Here is an 18,765-nt window from a genome sequence, read left to right as displayed (position 1 = left end):
CTGGACTCAACAGACATGGCTGCAGTTGCTTTTGTCTTCAATTTATATCTTTTTCTTTCTCTTGCCAAGGGACCCCAAAAGATTCATAAGGTAGACACGCAGCAATTGCTCTCAGAGGATGAACAAAATAATTAATCCCTGGCCATGCTGGCTGTGGAATTCTGGAAGCTGTAGTCCAAATAAGTAATTTTTCCAATGCCTGTACCCTCCACTAAAAATACATAAGACTGTTGGGAAGAACAGGGAGAGGCTTCATCCTCCAGTTTAATGTGTCTGTCTCCTTCCCTTCAAAGGTGGGCCTGAAACTCATGTATGAGTGCTAGTATTAGCTGCTAGGATAATGCTGCTTTTTTATTTTTTAGCTTTAGGCTATTTTTGGAAAGGGTAGGAAGGGTGTGTCAGTTGCCTGTTTCTTTGGGAATCAAAATTAACTCCCTACTGCTACTGGTTCTTCAGCTGTACTGCTAGCTGCATGCCAAGGAGTTGAATAGACTTTAGTTCTGCATACGTACTTGTATTCTGGTGTCAAACGTCACCATACTGTAAAATGCAATCATACTTGTGCACATGTTCAAATCTCCTTCATCTTGATCCTATGAAACCTTCTCACTTCTGATTTGCTAAACCTGAATGCCTGTTGGGAAAACCATAACTCTGAGAAATATTCCTTCCAGTCATTTGCACTCTTTTGGGGTCATTTTGTTAATGGCTGTCTCTTCTCTTTCTTAGGGAGCTGAGGGCAGCCCGCCTAGCTCAGACCTTCAAAAAGGACCAGGCCATCAAAAAAGACCTGTCTTTGGGATGTGCCAGGCCTCAAGAAACTGGAGCCAATTCAAAGCTTAAGAACAACAAGAAACGCCTGGTGGGAGGGAAAAATGCTCGGTCATTCAGCTTTACTGCTGGTGGCTACTGAAGACAGTTATTCAGATTTCTCAGGTTACAGAAGCATGTCCTAGCGAAAAACCAGCATAGTTGGCTTTTATTTTTTCCATCATGACTGCAAGTATGATGATGCTGAATCTCAGCCTCTGATCCATCATATTTCAACATTATCATCTGTTTTCAAACCTAGTCTGTCTGTCCCTTTTGCCCTTTGGACCTGACAGTCATAGCTGGTTTTATGGTGAGGCTAGTAAAACCATGAGAACATGAGGTACAGGAATATCATGTCAGCTTCTTCAGACATTACATCTCTTAAAACTAATGGGTGTATTTTCTCCATAGGATTGTCAGAAGAACATATAACTTTATTTCCTTTCTTTCACTTTTATATTTGCCTATTTTAAGGTCTTTTTGTGTTAATCTGTTTCTAAAAAAGATTGGAAATAGCTGTGTATTTAAAGAGGATACATCTTAAGCAGTTGGCATCTTCCCACAGTTGGGGATGAGACTATTATATATGAAGCTATGCCATCATTCTAACCTTTCAGTCTCTTAAGGACCAGAGAAACTTACTAGTGGTGAACTACAGCTCTCATTGACTCTAGCCAGCATTGATTTTATGTTGAAGGATCATGGGGGCTGCAGTCCTGAAATATCTGGACTACAGTTACAGTGACTCAGTCCCCCAGACAAGAACAAAATATATTTAATATTGAGAGTTCTAAAAAACAAGACCTTTGAAATTAACAAGTAGTTCTTTTGACAACAGGTGTTGAGGAAAATGTCTCTCTTTCCTTGTGCAACAGTAGGTAAGGTACAGCCTGGCTGGGACATGGAGGACTTTATTCTTAAACAGTGATGAGTTGAGTGGCTGACATACCTAATGAATAAAGGCTTGTAAGCGTCTGGAGTGGGGTGGATTTTTAAGCACACTGGAATGGAGGTTGAAATGCTTTTTGAAATGCCTTCATTTTCTGGGGAGTACGTTATGTAAAGTGTTCATAATAAAATAAAGTAAACCTTATGCCCCTGTTATAGTGTTAGCTTCTGATATTGTTTCATGATCCAGACCAACAGTTCAATTGGCTTCTCTATTTCTTAGACCTGACTATTGGGGCAATATTTTTAGTGGGGGCTTCCAACGTTTCCGTCAACTGTATGAGTTCCCCAGACTTCTCTGAACATGGTTTTAGTCCTAGCTGTTGGTTACCATAAACTTTTTTTATTGTTGTTTTTCATGTTTTTCTTTAAAAAAAAAGAAAGGAAAGCATATGATACTTTGAATAAAACTTTAGTCTTATTTATTTAACCATGTACTGTATGTGTGGGGGAATTTCTTTAAGTTCATACAAGGATTATGTCTTTAGTCCCTATCTTGAATAATTTGAGGCTGATTTTATAAATATATGTACCTCCTTCTCAACTGGCTACTCTCAACTGGCTTCCAGCTTTCATAATCTCCAGCCAGTGTGGTCATGCTGTGTGGGGATGATGGCAATTGGAAACCAGCACATCTGGAGGGTAGACAGATCTGATCTAAATGGCAAGATTGCTCCATAATGGATGCTATGAGGTGAACATGCCTTCAGTCTTAGTCCTCCAGGAGTATTGCAAGTGGTAAAGTTATCATAGTAGGTACCAAAGGTGGGTGTGATTAAAAAGTACATCAAATATTTTAACAATCAAAAGTCCAGCAAAAGTATAGTTACATCTTAATTTGGGGTATTTATAAAACCAGTACAAATGGACTGGATATAAATAATGTTTAGAAATTGGATGTGATTGAAGGAGCTAGTGCTCCTTCAGGAATAAACCTGAGTTTAGAGAAGAGACTCGGACTACAGCTCCCCAAATCCTTCAACCACCATGGCCACTGTAGTAAAAAAAACAAAAACAAAACCCACACAGTCACTTTTTCCAGCTTCTGGTGCACTGCAGGTACAATTTTTTTTATGTCCCAGAATCACGTCTGGTCAAAGACATTTTATCTTTTTTCAGCAACCTCTTTGAGATTAAAAACTGAAGTTCTAGGGACATAATGAAATGAGGGAAACGTGTGAGATTCTACAAGGATGGCTGAAAAGCCAGTAGTCAAGATTCTGCTAATGGGTCTTTCAGATGTGTGTTTTTTTTCTTTAGCGTTACTACTTGAATAAGCTCACTTGTGATTTCCGGTTTTGTTGTTCATACTATTTTATTTTAATTGAAACCGCAACTCTGTGAGTTCTGTTGCTTACTTGTGTCAGCACTGCGAATAAAGATGGATTTGATAATTCAGATGTATTTGAAACAAGATTTATTCCCATTTATCCTGGGTCTATTCAGATGGGTTATTCACACAGCCGACGATGCAAATATTTTAGGAAAACCCAGGGAAAAAACCAAGATCCATTATCCTGGGTTAAGTGGCGGGGTTTGGCAGACCTTCCCACAAGCTTAACCAGATGCATTTGAAATTCATCTGAACACAGATTCAGTCCAGATTGTACCAGGATTATTTTCACTCTGAATAATCCCAAAGGGAGATTTAGGAAGCAAGTGCAAAGGCAGGGTTACTGCAGAGCATTGCTTATTGCCATGTATGGATGTGAGAGGTGGACAGTGAGGAAAGCGGATAAGAAAATCAATTCTTTTGAGAGGTGGTGCTGGAGAAGAGTGCTGCTGAAGATACCATGGACAGCAAGAAAGACAGATAAATGGGTCCTAGAACAAATCCTGAGCTCTCCCTGGAAGCCAAGAAGATGAAACTGAGGCTATCATACTTTGGCCACATCATGAGAAGGCAGGAATCATTGGACAAGACAACAACACAAAGAAAAGTTGAGGGCAGGTGAAAGAGAGGAAGACCACACACCAAATGGATGGACTCTGTTAAGGAGGTCATGGCTATGAATTTGCAGGACCTGGGCAGACCAGTGGAGGATAGGGAGTCTTGGAGATGTCTCATCCATGGGTTCATGATGACTTGAAAATAACTTGAAGGTGGTTAACAACAACAGTGAGATTCTGTATACTTGTTTTGATCTTTAGCCCCTAACCTCTCCCTCTCGCAGCAAAATAAAGGGTGAGAGATTGTGGGATTGAAGCCGCGATTTACAGTTCAAAATATTTGGTGGGCTCCAAACAGTCCACCCCTCCAACTGATATTCCTTACCCAGGTCCAAAACACAGTGCAGAAATAATCCAGCCTGAGACTGCTTTAATTGCCCTGGCGCAGTGCTAGGGAATCCTGGGAATTGTCGTTTATTGTGGCATCAGAGCTCTCTGACAGAGAAGGCTAAATGTCTCACCAAGGTACAGTTCCCAGGATTCCCTAGCATTAAGCCCAAGGCAGTTAAAGCAGTCTCAATCTGGATTATTTCTGCAGTGCGTTTTGGACAAAACTATCTCGAACTGGATTATGTCTGCAGTGTGCCTGGACACATAGGTTCAGAACACACTCCAGAAATAACCCAGTTTGAGACTGCTTTGGCTGCCCTGATTGAGTGCTATGAAATCCTGGGAATTGCAGTTTATGGTGTGTTGTTATATTGTTTTAATGTATTTTAAGCATTTTAATTTATTTAATGTACTTGATTTTAGCATGGAATTTGTTTTAATTATTGTAGCAATTTAATTCTACTTTAATATATTATTTTTGTATGTTTTTAACTGTATGGCGTTTTTTAATGTTGTAAACCGCCCTGAGACCCAGCCCTGGGAGAAGGGCGGGATATAAATAAATCTAATTTCCCCAATCTTGCCTGTTTTAAATTTTGTCTATTTTAAATTAATTTGTAATTTGTAATTATAGTGCTGGTGTCTTAGTTAAGGTAAGGGATAAGGGATATGCAATTTTTAATTGTGTATATGCCTATATTTGTTTATATATACATATACATATATATATTTGTAACCTGCCTTGATCCTTTTGGAAAGGCGGGATATAAATGAATTCTATAATAATAATAATAATAATAATAATAATTATTATTATTATTATTATTATTATTATTTATCATGGCGCCAGAGCTCTCTGACAGAGAAGGCTAATAAATGCCTCACAAAGCTACAGTTCCCATAATTCCCTAGCAATGAGCCCAGGGCAGTTTTAAGCCAGTGGTGCTCAGACTGTGCTCTTTAAGGGAATCTTGGACTTCAACTCCCAGAAACCCACACTATTGACCAACATGGCTGAGGCTTCTGGGAGCTGAAGTCCAAACTCTCTTAAAGGGTACAGTTTGGGGAAACTACTGCTTTAAGAGGCCTCAGACTGGATTATTTCTGCAATGTGTTTTGGACCATAGTGCAAAAATGACTGAAAAGTAACTCAAAAACCACTACGTACGTGTGTGTGTGTGTGTGTGTGTGTGTGTTTTCCCACCGGAAGTGTGAACTGAGGCGCCATTACTAGCATCACTCTCACTGCGGTGCCGCTCTAGTCACCGCGTCTCTATGGCGGCCCTCTATCTGGTTTTCCTATTGGGAAGAGAAGAGAGGGAAGCCCACGTTCTGGAGGACCGGAAGTGCCCGCAGGGAGAAGGACCAGGAGGCTGCTGCTGCTGCTTGCAGCCTGAGCGTCTCTATAAGTGAGGAAGCACTGCAGCGAAGAGGGAGCCTTTTGCAACCACTCTTCCACGCGAAAGCTCAGCTTTTCAGGGGCGGGAAGGAGGGAAGCGCAGGGTATTGTTTATAGCTGCACCTGCACTGCAGGAATGATCCGGTTTTGACACCGCTTTAGCTGCCATGGCTCAGTGCTGTGCTATGGAATTCTGGGATTTGTAGTTCTGTGAGATGTTTAGTTGTGACCTAAGCTTTGGGCTGTGTATCCACACCGCAGAAGTAAAGAGGCTCGACACCGCTTTAGCTGCTATAGCTCAATGCTGTGCTATGGAATTCTGGGATTTGTAGTTCTGTGAGATGTTTAGTTGTGACCTAAGTTTCTGCAGACTAGGGGTGTATCCACACAGCAGAAATAAGAGAGCCTTTAAGGGCTGAAGAGCGGGGTATAAATACCGTAAATGAATGAATGAATGAATGAATAAAGTGGTTTGACACCACCTTAGCTGCTGTGACTCAATGTTATGGAATTCTGGGATTTGTAGTATTGTGAGATGTTTAGTTGTAATGTAAGCTTTGGGGTGTATCCGCACTGCCGAAACAAAACAGTTTGACACCCCTTTGGCTGCCATGGCTCAATGCTGTGGTTTGGAATTCTGGGATTTGTAGTATTCTGAGATGTTTAGCTGCAACATACGCTTTGGGGGTGTATCAACACCTCAGAAATAAAGTGCTTTGACACCACTTTAGCTGCCATGGCTCAGTGCTGTGCTATGGAGTTCTGGGATTTGTAGTTCTGTGAGATGTTTAGTTGTAACCTAGGTTTTGGGCTGTGTATCCACACCTCAGAAATAAAGAGGTTTGACACCATTTTAGCTGCCATGACTCAATGCTGTGCTATGGAATTCTGGGATTTGTAATCTTGTGAGATGTTTTAGCCTTCCCTGTCAGAGAGCTCTGGTGCCACCACAAACTACAGTTCCCAGAATTCCCTAGCATTAAGTTATGCCAGTTAAAGTGGTGTCAAACCAGGTTATTTCTGCAGTGTAGATACAGCCTATTTTATTTCATTTCAGCGCTGCCTTTCTCCCAGAAAGGGACCCAAGGCGGCTCACAAATGAAGTACGTAGTATTAGTTGTTGTTGTGTGCCTTCAGGTTGCTTCTGACTTATGGCAAACCTGATATAGGGTTTTCTTGACAAGACTGGTCCAGAGGAGGTTTGCCATTCGCTTAAACCTTTTTCTGCTTCTAGCTAAGGCTCGGGAGAAGGATTCTAACCTCTTAGGAATCAGAGAACCTATACGCAAGTGTGGAAATCAACATACAATGGAATGAAGTATACTTACACCTGCTTTATCTGTTTCTGTCCCTGTGGTTTCTTTCTGCTTCCGCATTTCTGTCCTGTTAAATATAACAAAGAAATGAAACTGATGTGTAATTTAACAACTTGGTGACTGACTTTCTTAACATTTTCTTTCAGAGAAAGCCAGGAAAGCACCTAAGCAGGAGTCTTTAAAAATAGCCAAAATGTTGCGCAGGCCGCTACTGCAGGTAAAAACTCATTTTCTTTTGTAGCTGTTCTGACAGTGGAATAAGGAATTGAGATGGCATATGGATTGTTGGAGGCTTGTTTTGGGGCTACATTTTTTCCTCCTTTAAGGAAGTGGGGAAAATGGGCTTAAGCATCTAAATAGAATGGAAGAAAATAGCCAAAACGTTACACAGGCCGCTCCTGGAGGTTACAATCTAACACTAAATGAGAAAAAGGAACTGGGACTTGGTGGAATCGAATCAAAATGAGGGATTGACCTTGGGTTCAAAGAGGTAAATATAACTTGTAGAAAACCCTTTCCTATCATAGAGTTATGTTGCTGTCTATTTCTGGACTTGAGTTCAGGATCGTCTTTCTGTTTGGATATATATATTTTTAAATTGATCTTCATTCTGTCAGTGTGATTGTTGTGGGGTTGGGTACATTGTGGCTGTTCAAAGACACCCATCTAATAATTAAATTTTGAAATCCCCCTTTTTAAATGGCGTGTGTGCTTCATTTTTAACTTCATTGTTGTTTTTTTAGTGGTATTTTAATGTTATCATTGGTGTTTTAAGTTGCTTTATATTAATTTTTAATGTGAAGTTTAAGGCTTTCACCGTCGGCATCCACAGTTGTTGTTTTGTGGGTTTTTCGGGCCGTGAGGCCATGTTCTAGAAGAGTTTATTACTGACGTTTCGCCAGCAGCTGTGGCTGGCATCTTCAGAGAATGCTAGATGGTCATCTGTCAGGAGTGCTGTGATTGTGAGTTCCTGCATGGCAGGGGGTTGGACTGGATGGCCCTTGTAATCTATCCCAACTCTGTGATTCTATGATTCTGTGATTGACCTCAGATCTTTTAAGTGTTTGGCAGCACGCCTCAGGAGAAGGCAATGGCAAATCTCTGAACAGATCTTGCCAAGAAAACCCCATGATAGGGTCGCCATAACTCAGAAACTACTTGAAAGCACACAGTGCGCGCACACAACACTCCTGCAAGTGAGGCCTGTCAGACTCTTTTTGCCCTTTGTTCTCTTTCTCTAGGTGATGCGACAGTTTGTGAGACATGAGTCTGAATCAACAACGACGACACCATTAGTTCTTGAAAGATGTAAGTAGCTTTTCTTGAGCTAAGTTGGGTGGCTCCTAAGCATAACACAAAGTCATGTCTGTCTAGTTAACTGTCTTTACTCTTGCCAAGAATGTGTCAGTTTTGGCCTTATGGGCATCTGACTTACCTCATGCTAATATATTTTCCTGTTTTCTCCTAGCACTGAACCGAATCCAGCTGCTTGGCCGCGTTGGACAGGATCCTGTCATGAGGCAAGCAGAAGGGAAAAATCCAGTCACAATTTTCAGCCTTGCAACCAATGAGATGTGGCGATCAGGAGAAAGTGAAGTCTTCCAAGGAGGTGAGCATGTGCAGTTGTTGGGGACATAATAGTGTAGAAAGTCTGAGGACTGTTCTGCCATTAAATTTAATTGAGAAATGTCTCATCTCCTTCACTGCTCCATAGTTTAATCAAAGTATGTTATAACTACAGTTTAAAAGGGTTTGTTTGTGTTGTTGTTGTTTTTTGGATTATAGCCCCCAAATTCTCTGACCAGCATCGCCTCTGACTGTGCTGGTTAAGGAATTTTGGGAGTGCCGTCTCCAAAAGTAACATTTCCAGACTGTGATTGTGACAATAGTGACAGTCCCTAATATGCATCATACATTGCTCTCTCTGACGAGATGCTTTATTTATTTAGAGTATTTATACCCAGCTCTTCAGCCACAAAGGCTCTCAGAACAGCTTATAATTATTATTATTTTTAATTAGATGGTTCCCTGCCCTCAGGCTTAAAACACTGTCCTGCTTCCACCATTTACACACTCTCTCTAAGTGTATAAAGGCTAGGGTCCCAAGTGGCTTACTTTTGTTCATTCAGTATATTAGGTAGCTTGTTTATTTTTGTCTATAATGTCAAGAATTCATTCAGACAAAGACTTCAGTGATAACAAATAAACAGTAACTTTATTGAATAACATTTAGTAAGAAAGTAGCTAGGTAAAATAGTTCAACTTAGTGTGGTTACTTAAAATAACAGTTGCAGGCTTCTCACGGTTTCCTCTTTACTACTCAAGTGCACTTCCTTATCTAGTCAGACTCCTTATCTGACCATACTGAGGCCCTTTGTCTCTCTTCCCAGTTTCTCCTACTGGTTTGTCAGAATAACTCTCTGACTTCCTGTAAGGCACAGTCAGATTCTCTATCTGACCATCTCTCAAGAACTCTCATTCAACTCGAACCTCCCCCAAACTTAAACTCAAAGCCACTCACTCCTACTTTTATATCTTCCCCTCCCTCACAGTCTGCCTGAACTGTGATTGGTTGTCAGGAATCCAAATCTGCACAATGAGTCCATCACACCCCCATATCCCATTTATTCCCTGAAGTCCAGAAGACATGAACAAGAGAGGTTTCTGTTCCATTGGGTTTGGATTGGAATTGGGAGCATAGGTGTGAGTAGTCTCTGACATCTCAGGAGGCTCCTATATTTTTAGTTTCTTTTAGTTTCTCCTGCTACCCTTTCTAGTGATTATAATCCATAATATTAAAAGCTTTATTTTTCTGACTCTCCTTTCTCCATCAACCCTTTCTTGGCCTTCAGAAGGCCTTTGGTTCATTTCCACTTCCATGACCTCCTTCATGTTGTGTAAGTGATGAGACCAAGATAGGCTCATTGATATCTCTTTTTTGGAGTCATTATTCATCTCCTTCTTCCATCGCCTGACCTACTCTGTGTTCATCAGCCATTTGAGCCTGAGGTCCAAAACATACATCAGAAATAATCCAGTTTGAGACTGCTTTAACTGCCCTGGCTCAGTGCTAGGGAATCCTGGGAATTGTAGTTTACTGTGGCACCAGACAGACAAAACTAAATGTCTCACAAAACTACAGTTCCCAGAATTCGCTAGCACTGAGCCAGGCAGTTAAAACAATCTCAAACTGGATTATTTCTCCAGTGTATTTTAGACCTGAGTTGCTGAAACATGTTTTGGCCCAAAGCTAATTCACCTTTTTATGCTGTACTGTATCAGTGTGAAGTCAATGTCTACAAGCAAAGTTCTCCTACCCATTAAGAAGGATTACACTAGGAGTGTTTTATGTTAAGCCCCATCAGCTCTTGACCAGTGTGTATAGTGGTTCTGCTGCTTAGCTTTGCCCCCTGTCCTGCTTGTCAACTCTTGTGTTGATTGTGTGTTCCAGTGACCACCCTTTTGTCAGCTGTATGAGCCCACAGTACCATCACACATTTATATAATGGCGTTTGGGTGGCCCCATCCTTTCCATTCCCTTGAATATGAGCAATTTAAACCTAAATGTAGGGGACAAAGTGCCTTCCAGGTGGTCCTGAACAGCAGTCCCCATTATCCTTCAACATTGGCTGTGCTGGCTAGGGCTGATGAAAGTTGCAGTCCACCAGCACCTATAGAGATACAAGTTCCTGATCTTTTATAACACTTGCTTGTGAGAAGGTTTGAATTTATGGGTGGTTTGGATTTGTTTCTTTGTTTTGTAACCTGGGTTTTATCTAACCAAGGTGACATCTCACAGAAGACAACATGGCACCGAATCTCTGTGTTCAGGCCAGGGCTGAGAGATGTAGCATATCAGTATGTGAAGAAGGGGTGAGTTGAACTGGAGCATACTTATAGTGAAGAATCCTGAATAATCAGACCCTTCATAAAAACAAAACCACACTGTTAATATTATTTGTATTAGATAACTTCCAGTATAGCAAGGGTGGGCAGCCTGTGCCTCCAGATGTTGCAGGGCTATAATTCCCAACTGCCCCCAGCTGTTTCAACCAGGCCAAGGGACACAGTTCACCAATGGTAGGAAGGCCATAGGTTCCCCACTGTTATATACTTTGTTTAAGGTAACCTCTATTTTAAAAAAAAAAATCTGCTGAAATGTAGGAAAACTGGTAGAGTGTAGGAGGGATTGCATCTGGTGCCATGGATGGTATTGCTGCCCTCTCTTTATGCTAGAAATAGACTTGCCTGGGTATTTGGAACAGTTTGAGTTATTTATCTTGCTGTGGAAGCAGGTAGAATGGGCTTCCTTTAGACCAAGGAATCATGTGGTCTCCCATGGGGATGATGATGGACATCAACCTCCAGCAGTGGTGATTCAAGCTGTGAGTCCAGCAACAACATATGGAAGTTTGTATGATCCTCAGACCTGCTCTAGCTGTATTAGATAGCCCAGCTGCTTCTTCCAAAGAAAAGGACTAGAGCAGGCATCAGCAGCAAAATTGCTACAACTTCAGAAGGATGGCACATACTGATACCCAAAGATCAGTCTGGGTGAAAGTCAAGAGTGGCAATAGATAAAAGATAGATAGAACAGGTTTTGCCCAGCTTCTGTAGAGGCCAGTACTTATCTGTTGCATGGCTTGCTTTGGTCCACTGCTCTTCAAGTGTCTGAATAGGAATGGTTGGTTAATTTGTGGCCTCCTTAGGTATACATATTCCTATTTGGCTCAGGTGATAGGACCGAGGTATTATGGTGCTGCTGTTTACATCATTTAGGTAGACTAAACATGAATTATTTCTTCAGACTTCTGAAAATTGCAAGTACCTGATTATGACCTATCAATAATATCTGATATGACCTGCCAATAAAACCTGGTATAGAAATACATCTCAGCCATAATAATAGGAACAGAAAGTGAAGCGAGGACTATTCTTTGAGACATTAGTGAAGATTACTTTTCTCCTATTATGGGAAGCACAGACACCTCAAAACTGGTAGCCTAACAAGCCAGAAAGTCCCCAGTTCCAAACTTACCTTGGCCATAAACACTCTGAATTTTAGGAAAGTCACTGTCAACCTCATTAATTTTGAATGAGATGAAGGAATATGGATTTTTACCTAGTTTGAAGGGCTATGTCAAGGATCACTGAAATATGTCAAGTGTTTTTAATGTGTAGGGGTAGGCAACAGCACCCTCGACTATGGATTCCATAATAGTTTACCATTGTCCTTGTTAGCTGAGATTTATGGGAATTGTAATTAAAAGTGTAATCTAGAGTGTACCAGCCTGGCTACCTGAATCATTGTTAAGTCAGGAAATAGACAGCTCCCCCCTCCTATCCTGAGACATGCAATACGATATACCTGGTGCTTGTTGTTCCTAATGGAACAACTGCTAACAACAATTAAACGCTAGATAGGAGCCCAAAGGTTCTGTTTCGGGTGCCAGACCTGATGAGACCGAGTGTCCTTTGTCTACCAGTTTTAGATCCTTCTTGTCTCTCTAAAGCTTCTGTGATTAATGAATTAATTGCTGAGCAGTGTCTGTTAAAGCACTGATTTAATGGTATGGAGTGAACCTCAGAATTAAAAGTGAATGTTAACAATTAATCTTCCCATTTTTGGCTCCTGACAGTGCTCGGATCTATGTGGAAGGGAAGATAGACTATGGTGAATACATGGATAAGAACAATGTGAGACGGCAAGCCACAACAATCATTGCAGGTAAAAAAAGTGGACAGGTTTGCCCAAATATTCATATTTCTTTTTTCTTTGGACTGTTTGATGGATTTAATCAAAACAGAGTATTATCTTCACTATCTTGGCTGTTCCACTTGGTGGCACTGCTGGGTCCTGCTCATGGAAAGAACTAAGAAAGACTTGGAGAGAAAATAAAATGCACATTAACTGAGGTTTTCAAATAAGTTGATCTAATCTGCGGTCATTGAGACCCTTAATGAAAGTGTGTATTGTAGCTTTCATTTCCTGTCATTGAGCAGCAGATTCCTCACATGCAAGTAGATGCATATAAATAAAAAATTGTATATTTGAAAATGTGCATAAACACTTGATCTTCTCACAATATATGCAAGAAATATATATATTACTTAAAAACTGAAGGGATGTATTAGTGAAATTACATGGTAGAAATCAGTCAGATTTCCATGAGGGAATTTTTAAAAGTCTTGCAAGCAGAAAATAGAATCTTCTATCAGTAGGATTCTGAGTAATGCACCAAAAGATGAAATTGTCAGATTCTCACATCCTTAAATGAGCAGACTTCCTAATGCTGCCTCCTCCAACCCATAATCCTTGGTCAATATCTTGGAAGACAACTCCCATAATTCCCAACCATCATAGTTATGATGGTTGAAGATGGTGGGAGTTGTACGTTCCAGATGTTTTGACCAACCAGTTTGGGGAAGGCTGTCATAACAGGCAGTTACAAACTTTAGCCAGCAAGCCATAGGTCAGTTTCTCTGCTGGCAGAGGCTAATCAGAGTTTTTCAGTGCAAGTGAGCTTTGCCTGAAAGCTCAAAATATAACCAGAAATACTAGAATGTCTGGCTATGCCACTGATTACAGGTTTCCTCCCAATTTCCTGCATTCTCTGTCCACCCAGCTTTTTTCAAGGGAGCCTTTAAGGAGTGAGTAGTTAAGAAAAGGATAAGGAGGGAATCAGACAAAAATAAATTCCCTTTAAAAAAGACTGGAGTGTTGAAACCAGTATTATGCTCATTAAAGCAATCTTTCCCCAGTCTGGTGCCTTTGGCTAGTTGGGGGATCATGGGAGTTGCAGACCAACATTTTTATTTTATTTATTTCTATGCTGCCTTTCTCCCAGAAGGGACCCAAGGTGGCACACAAACAAAAACACATAAAAAAACCTCACATAAAAACAATATAAAATTACAAACATTAAACCCACAATAAAAACACAATACCCACCCCCATATAACAACACCCCAAATAAAAAGCCGTCCCATGATCACACATTAAAAGTCTGCCTGAATAAAGCTGTTTTTACTTGCCGACAGAAAGCAAGCAAGGAGGGGGTCAGCCTTGCTTCCTGTAGAAGGGCATTCCACAGGACAGGAGCAGCCACCAAGAAGGCTCTCTCTTGTGTCCTCACCAGGCAATCCTGTGATGGGTCTGGAACTCCTGGAGATCTTAGGCCCGAGCTGTGGTAGGTTCATATGGGGAGATACATATCCTGAGAGCACCAAGTTGGAGAAGGCAGCTACAAATTTTTGGGCAAGCTCTTTTGTTTTAACTGGTGCTGGCTGTTAAACAAAACAAGTTGTGTGTGTTACATTTAGGCTTGACTGCCAGTGTTTGTAGCAGTCCTATGATGGAGGTGCAGGATGAGTAATGTGGACAGCTTGCATGATTCCTCTAATAGCAGCTGAGACCAAGGAGCAATAATGGCCATTTCTCATTTTTGAACCTATCAGATCTAGTAGTTACTGTGTTCTGCTTCCAACCTTAATTGGAACACCCAGGCCCCTTGAGAAGGCAAAGAGCAGAAGTAAAAGAGAAACACAGTAGTCTTTATGTCAGCAGTGTTGGAGATCTATGGTATTAATAGCATTCTTTCTGATATGCCAAATATTGCAGTTGTCTGCTGCTACATAGCCATATATGTTACAGTGACTTTAAGTGCAAGCCTGAAAAGAACAGTCAATTGTTCCAGGCAAGAGGCTAAGCTTTGAACCTCTGGATGTTTTGGACTGCAGCCACCATAATCCTTTATTGGCCAAACCTGCTTGGCATTTCTAGGAGTAGAAACCCCAAACATCAGGAGGGTCAAAAATTCTCCACTACTAGTCTAACAACTTGAACCTACACAGGGTTATGTGTGGCTCAGCCCCATGATTTCAGCAGCTGTAGCCAGATCTCACCTTGCACCAAACAGCTGGCAAGTGTTTTAGATTTGTTGAATTTATATTCTCTCTTTTTGGTAAAACAAATATTGTGGCCAACAATAATAATTCCCAAATGAAACAAACATAACTCAAACTGGAAAGAAATTCAGATCACACATTTTAATGTATTGGGAGCTGAGAGATAGGTATATTAGATCCTTATAAACTGAAGGTTGTAATTATAATGTCTGAGACTGGAAGACACAAATTAGGAAAGCCTTAATGCTATTTGAGTCTCAGGTGGCCTGTGGGAGCCAGGGGTGGGGGGAGTATAGCTTGTTAGTAAAACACTAGGTTCCAGGTTCTTTTCTGGTATCTCTGGATACAAGTGCAATTAAGGCTAGGAAAGGACCTTTCCCTTGAAGCCTAGGCAAACACTGTCAGCCAGAGTAGGCAGTACTGAAGAGGCAGTATGGTGCAGCAGTTAAGAACACTGTATGGGGATTTGGGAGATCCAGGTTGAAGGTTTCACTCTCTGTTAAAACTCACTTGAGCTAGCCATGAACACTGAGTCTGTCCTTCAAACAGTTGTATTGGGAAAGAGGAGTGATGGAGAGCCATGTACCCTTTGGGGGAAATGCCAAAGATAAATGTAACAATATAAATCATGCTCAGTTGTTCATCATAATGGGGGTTAGCATCTTATTACACATATGTTCAAACATGCAGCTTTTCAATCTCTCTCTCTCTCTCTCTCTCTCTCTCTCTCTTTGCTTTCCAGATAACATTATTTTCCTCAGTGACCTTATTAAAGAAAAAGAATGAAGTGACCAGCTTTTGTACAAGCTTCAGATATACCTTCTTATTTTTGTAGCATTTTTCCTAATTCTGCAATCATGTTTCAGCCAATTGTTTCCTTGCCCTGATTAAAAATAAAGTTTTGTACAAAATCTAAAGGCACATATGCATATTCTGTATTTATTTTGGGATCCCTTCCACCTTTCTTCCCCACCCAAACCCTATTCACACTTTAGACACCTGCAGAAGGGGAAGGTCAGCAAGGAGAGAAAATATGGCTTGTTTTTCACTTCTCTAACATCTGTTTCTGGATTTATATGAGGGTTGTCGCCATGTAAGTTGTCATACTCTGTCGTATTAGTGGTCCAACTAGAACTGATTGATTGAATCAATTTCTGAATAGTAAGTCAGCACTTACATAAAACCCATTGTTTCAGTGGTTCTACTCTAGCAGTTGCAGTTTCATTTAGGCTTTGGATAGCTCCTATCAGGCTAGATGATAGTTGAACTCATGGATTGATAGTATGATTTGGTATAAGGGGGTTTCTTGCCTTCTTGCAACACTTACTCCTCATCAGAGAACCCCTCACATAGCATAGCCAAAAAAGTTGCTTTCTCAACCCGTGTATCCAATTGCTTTCAAGTCTTATGGACTGAGTGGGTAGGGATTCAGGGAGCTGCAGTCCAAAACAATTTTCCAGCCTCTGCTCTTGAATAAGGGCCTATGAGATTATTATTCTGCCCATCACACAGCTTGATAACAGAGATCTATTGATCATTGCACTTGATGCTGTGATTGGCTGTGGCTCTCTGAGGTGCTGCTATCTGGTGTCCTTTAAATGGAGTTGTAGCGATTGAACTAATGATCTTCAGCCCTGTGTTGTCTTCTTCCTTTGGTAAAGTGTGATAGACATGGCGATTGCAGCCCACGCTTGTCCCCAAACTGCATTCCTCTAGTAGCACATTGAGATTCATGACTTTTTATCTTCCAGTAAGTTTTCTGCTCAATATCTATTCATGGATGAATTGTGCCATCCTTTCCTCATTGCCCCATGGACTTCTTCGCTTTCCCCTGACTCTTGTCAGAAGTACAGCTGCACCGACAAAATGATACACCTTTAAAGCTTGGGTGAGCACCTGTGGAGGAACCACAGGTTGTTCCGGTGACAGTAGCTATGTGGAACAAAAACACTGGCAGTGTGATTCAAAGCAACAGTGTGATTCAAATTGCAAAGCATTCTTGAGCAATGTCAGATTGCATTTCTGTCTGTTCTGCACCTCTTTAGCGAAGCAAAAAACTGATGACAGTTTCATACATGGATACAATATATATGTCGCTCTAGGATGCATCTTCTTTGCCCCCAGCGTTCTGAGAACATCTACAGCACAGCAGTGAAAAAGCTGAGCTGTGAATCCAGAAATCCCTAGTTTGAATTCTGCCATGATAATGAATGGGGCTTTTGTTCATACACTCCCAACACAGTGTCTTGGGATAATAATGCCAACTTTCAAGGGGTCCATGCTGGATTCTCCAGAACCTTGAAAACACTGCACACACACACATACACACATATTGGATTTATACCCCTTTCTCTCAAAGGAGTAGCACTTATGGAGGCTAAACTGATAAGATGAAACACAATAAAAATGTAAGAAAAACAAATTTTAAAAGATCAACATTAGTTAACTGGAGTGCTGTGGAAGGGTGTTTTTATTATTTTTAATTGTCAAAGGTCTGCCTGAATAAAAAGCTTTATGCTAATATCTGGTATCTGATTCTGTACTCCCTTGATGGCTTATTTATTTTTAGCTATTATGGTTATTAAAGCAGTTAACAGATTCATATCCTCTGGGCAAGCAAGTTACTGTGTCTTGTGCTGTAAGTATTGTCATAGGCAAAGCTATGCATATACAAAAATAAAATGGAACTGAGTGTCCATATTAGGCCTTCTCCCTCATGTGAATTTTATTCATATAGATAGGTGTATTTGTAAATAGGGAGGCATTCAAATCTGGAACCACAGGTCTAGTGCATTGTTAAGGAATTGCTGAGGGCAGCCTCTGAAGGTAATCCAATGTAGATTTGGTTAGTACTTTCAATGGAAGCCCTCTGGGACCCCCAAACTAAGAGCAGCAGTGTAAGTAGAATAGAAAAAGGAAATGCAATTAAATTTAAAGAAACTCTCCTAAAGGAATGGGCATTAAACTGGATTGTGTGAAGTAATGCATTTGGGGATAAAGATACCCTAGCTTCATAGACTGGTGGAATCTGAACAGATGGTAACAGACTAGGAAAGAGGGCCTGGGGTTGTGATGGATAGCTCAATGAAAATGGCCCAGCATGCAGTTGCTGTGAAAATGGCAAATTCTACATTGAGGATCATTAAGAAAATAATTGAAAACAGAATTGCTAACAATGTATGCAAATAGTGTTTCTGCATTAGGAAAAATGCCACAAACAGAAACCCGAATGATCAATGGTCTGGAACAATTCCCCTATCAAACGTTAACAACATTTGGGGTGCTTTTAACAGGCAGAAAAAGGCTAGTAATGCATTTAGAAAATCCTTTCTCCACATTTTTTCCTTGGGAGGAACCCTTGAAACAAGTTTTGTGTTTTAGGGAACCCCTACATAAATATTTTATCTATAGCTTTTAAAGTTTTTTTCTCCAATCACAGGCACTTGCAGAACTCCTAGTGATCTCTGGTAGAATCCCAGGTTTCAAGGAACCCTGGTTGAGAAACCCTGGCTAGAATGAGACGTATTATAGAGAAAGTCATCCCCCCACTTCCTCCTCTCCACCCCGGTCACACACATAGCTATACAGTCTCACTCATCCTACTAGTATCTGAGATCATCCAATGAAATGATATAGTGTCAGGTTCAGGTCAGATGAAGAGTAGTAGCCTTTAAAAAAAACCAGCTTTATTAAGTGCTGAGACAGATTGCCTATCTGGATCCCAAGAAAAATTACTTTATTGCTGCTAATAAAGTTTAAATTTTACAGTAAAATTTAAGAGGCAAGAGGGGAGGTGGCATTGAGGTCCCTCCCAGCCAACTACAACAGAAACATCTGATACAAAATGTGATTCTAACATTGTCTCTTTTCTTCTCTGGTATGATTTTTACAAATCTTTTGCCTGATGAAGGAGCCAGTGGATCCTCGAAAGCATGCAAGATGTATTTTATATATTTTGGTTGGCCAATAAAGGTATCACTCATCTTTTTTTTAAAAAAATTAAGTACATTTTCATAACATACATAACAAATTTAACAATTACTACAGAAAAATTAATTAATTATTAAAAGAAAAACACAAAACAGTGATATTTAACATAAA

At 40.6% G+C, this 18,765-nt stretch overlaps 2 protein-coding genes across 6 annotated transcripts in view; both read left to right on the top strand.

Moving 5' to 3' along the window:
• The window catches only part of WEE2 (WEE2 oocyte meiosis inhibiting kinase), a 33,007-nt gene extending 30,700 nt beyond the window's left edge, over nt 1–2,307 (top strand). For all 4 annotated transcript variants that reach the window (XM_042470210.1, XM_042470212.1, XM_042470209.1 and 1 more), the window contains exon 12: nt 730–2,307. In XM_042470210.1, coding sequence (XP_042326144.1) covers nt 730–913 — 184 coding nt within the window. In that variant the 3' untranslated portion in view covers nt 914–2,307. The remainder of the gene's footprint in view (nt 1–729) is intronic.
• Nucleotides 2,308–5,316: 3,009 nt separating this feature from the next.
• SSBP1 (single stranded DNA binding protein 1) lies at nt 5,317–15,585 on the top strand. 2 transcript variants are annotated; one of them, XM_042470682.1, is made up of 7 exons: nt 5,317–5,450; nt 6,903–6,973; nt 7,998–8,064; nt 8,225–8,365; nt 10,542–10,629; nt 12,396–12,484; nt 15,407–15,585. In XM_042470682.1, the coding sequence occupies exons 2-7, from the start codon at nt 6,950–6,952 to the stop codon at nt 15,448–15,450; spliced, it is 453 nt and encodes a 150-aa protein (XP_042326616.1). In that variant the 5' UTR covers nt 5,317–5,450; nt 6,903–6,949; the 3' UTR covers nt 15,451–15,585. The 2 variants fall into 2 exon arrangements, with proteins under 2 accessions (XP_042326616.1, XP_042326617.1); XM_042470683.1 differs by having other exon boundaries at nt 5,424–5,544.
• The last annotated feature ends 3,180 nt before the right edge of the window (nt 15,586–18,765 follow it).

Source organism: Sceloporus undulatus, chromosome 5 (assembly GCF_019175285.1).
Source record: "Sceloporus undulatus isolate JIND9_A2432 ecotype Alabama chromosome 5, SceUnd_v1.1, whole genome shotgun sequence".
NCBI lineage: Eukaryota > Metazoa > Chordata > Lepidosauria > Squamata > Phrynosomatidae > Sceloporus > Sceloporus undulatus.
This window is presented reverse-complemented; position numbering and strand designations above follow the sequence as displayed.

What these genes read in the sequence shown, in the direction of transcription:
- SSBP1 (XM_042470682.1), top strand. Translation starts at nt 6,950, where the DNA reads ATGTTGCGCAGGCCGCTACTGCAG. An exon ending in TGCGCAGGCCGCTACTGCAG is followed by an intron (nt 6,974 to 7,997) that starts GTAAAAACTCAT and finishes CTCTTTCTCTAG; the next exon opens with GTGATGCGACAGTTTGTGAG. An exon ending in AAGTGAAGTCTTCCAAGGAG is followed by an intron (nt 8,366 to 10,541) that starts GTGAGCATGTGC and finishes TATCTAACCAAG; the next exon opens with GTGACATCTCACAGAAGACA.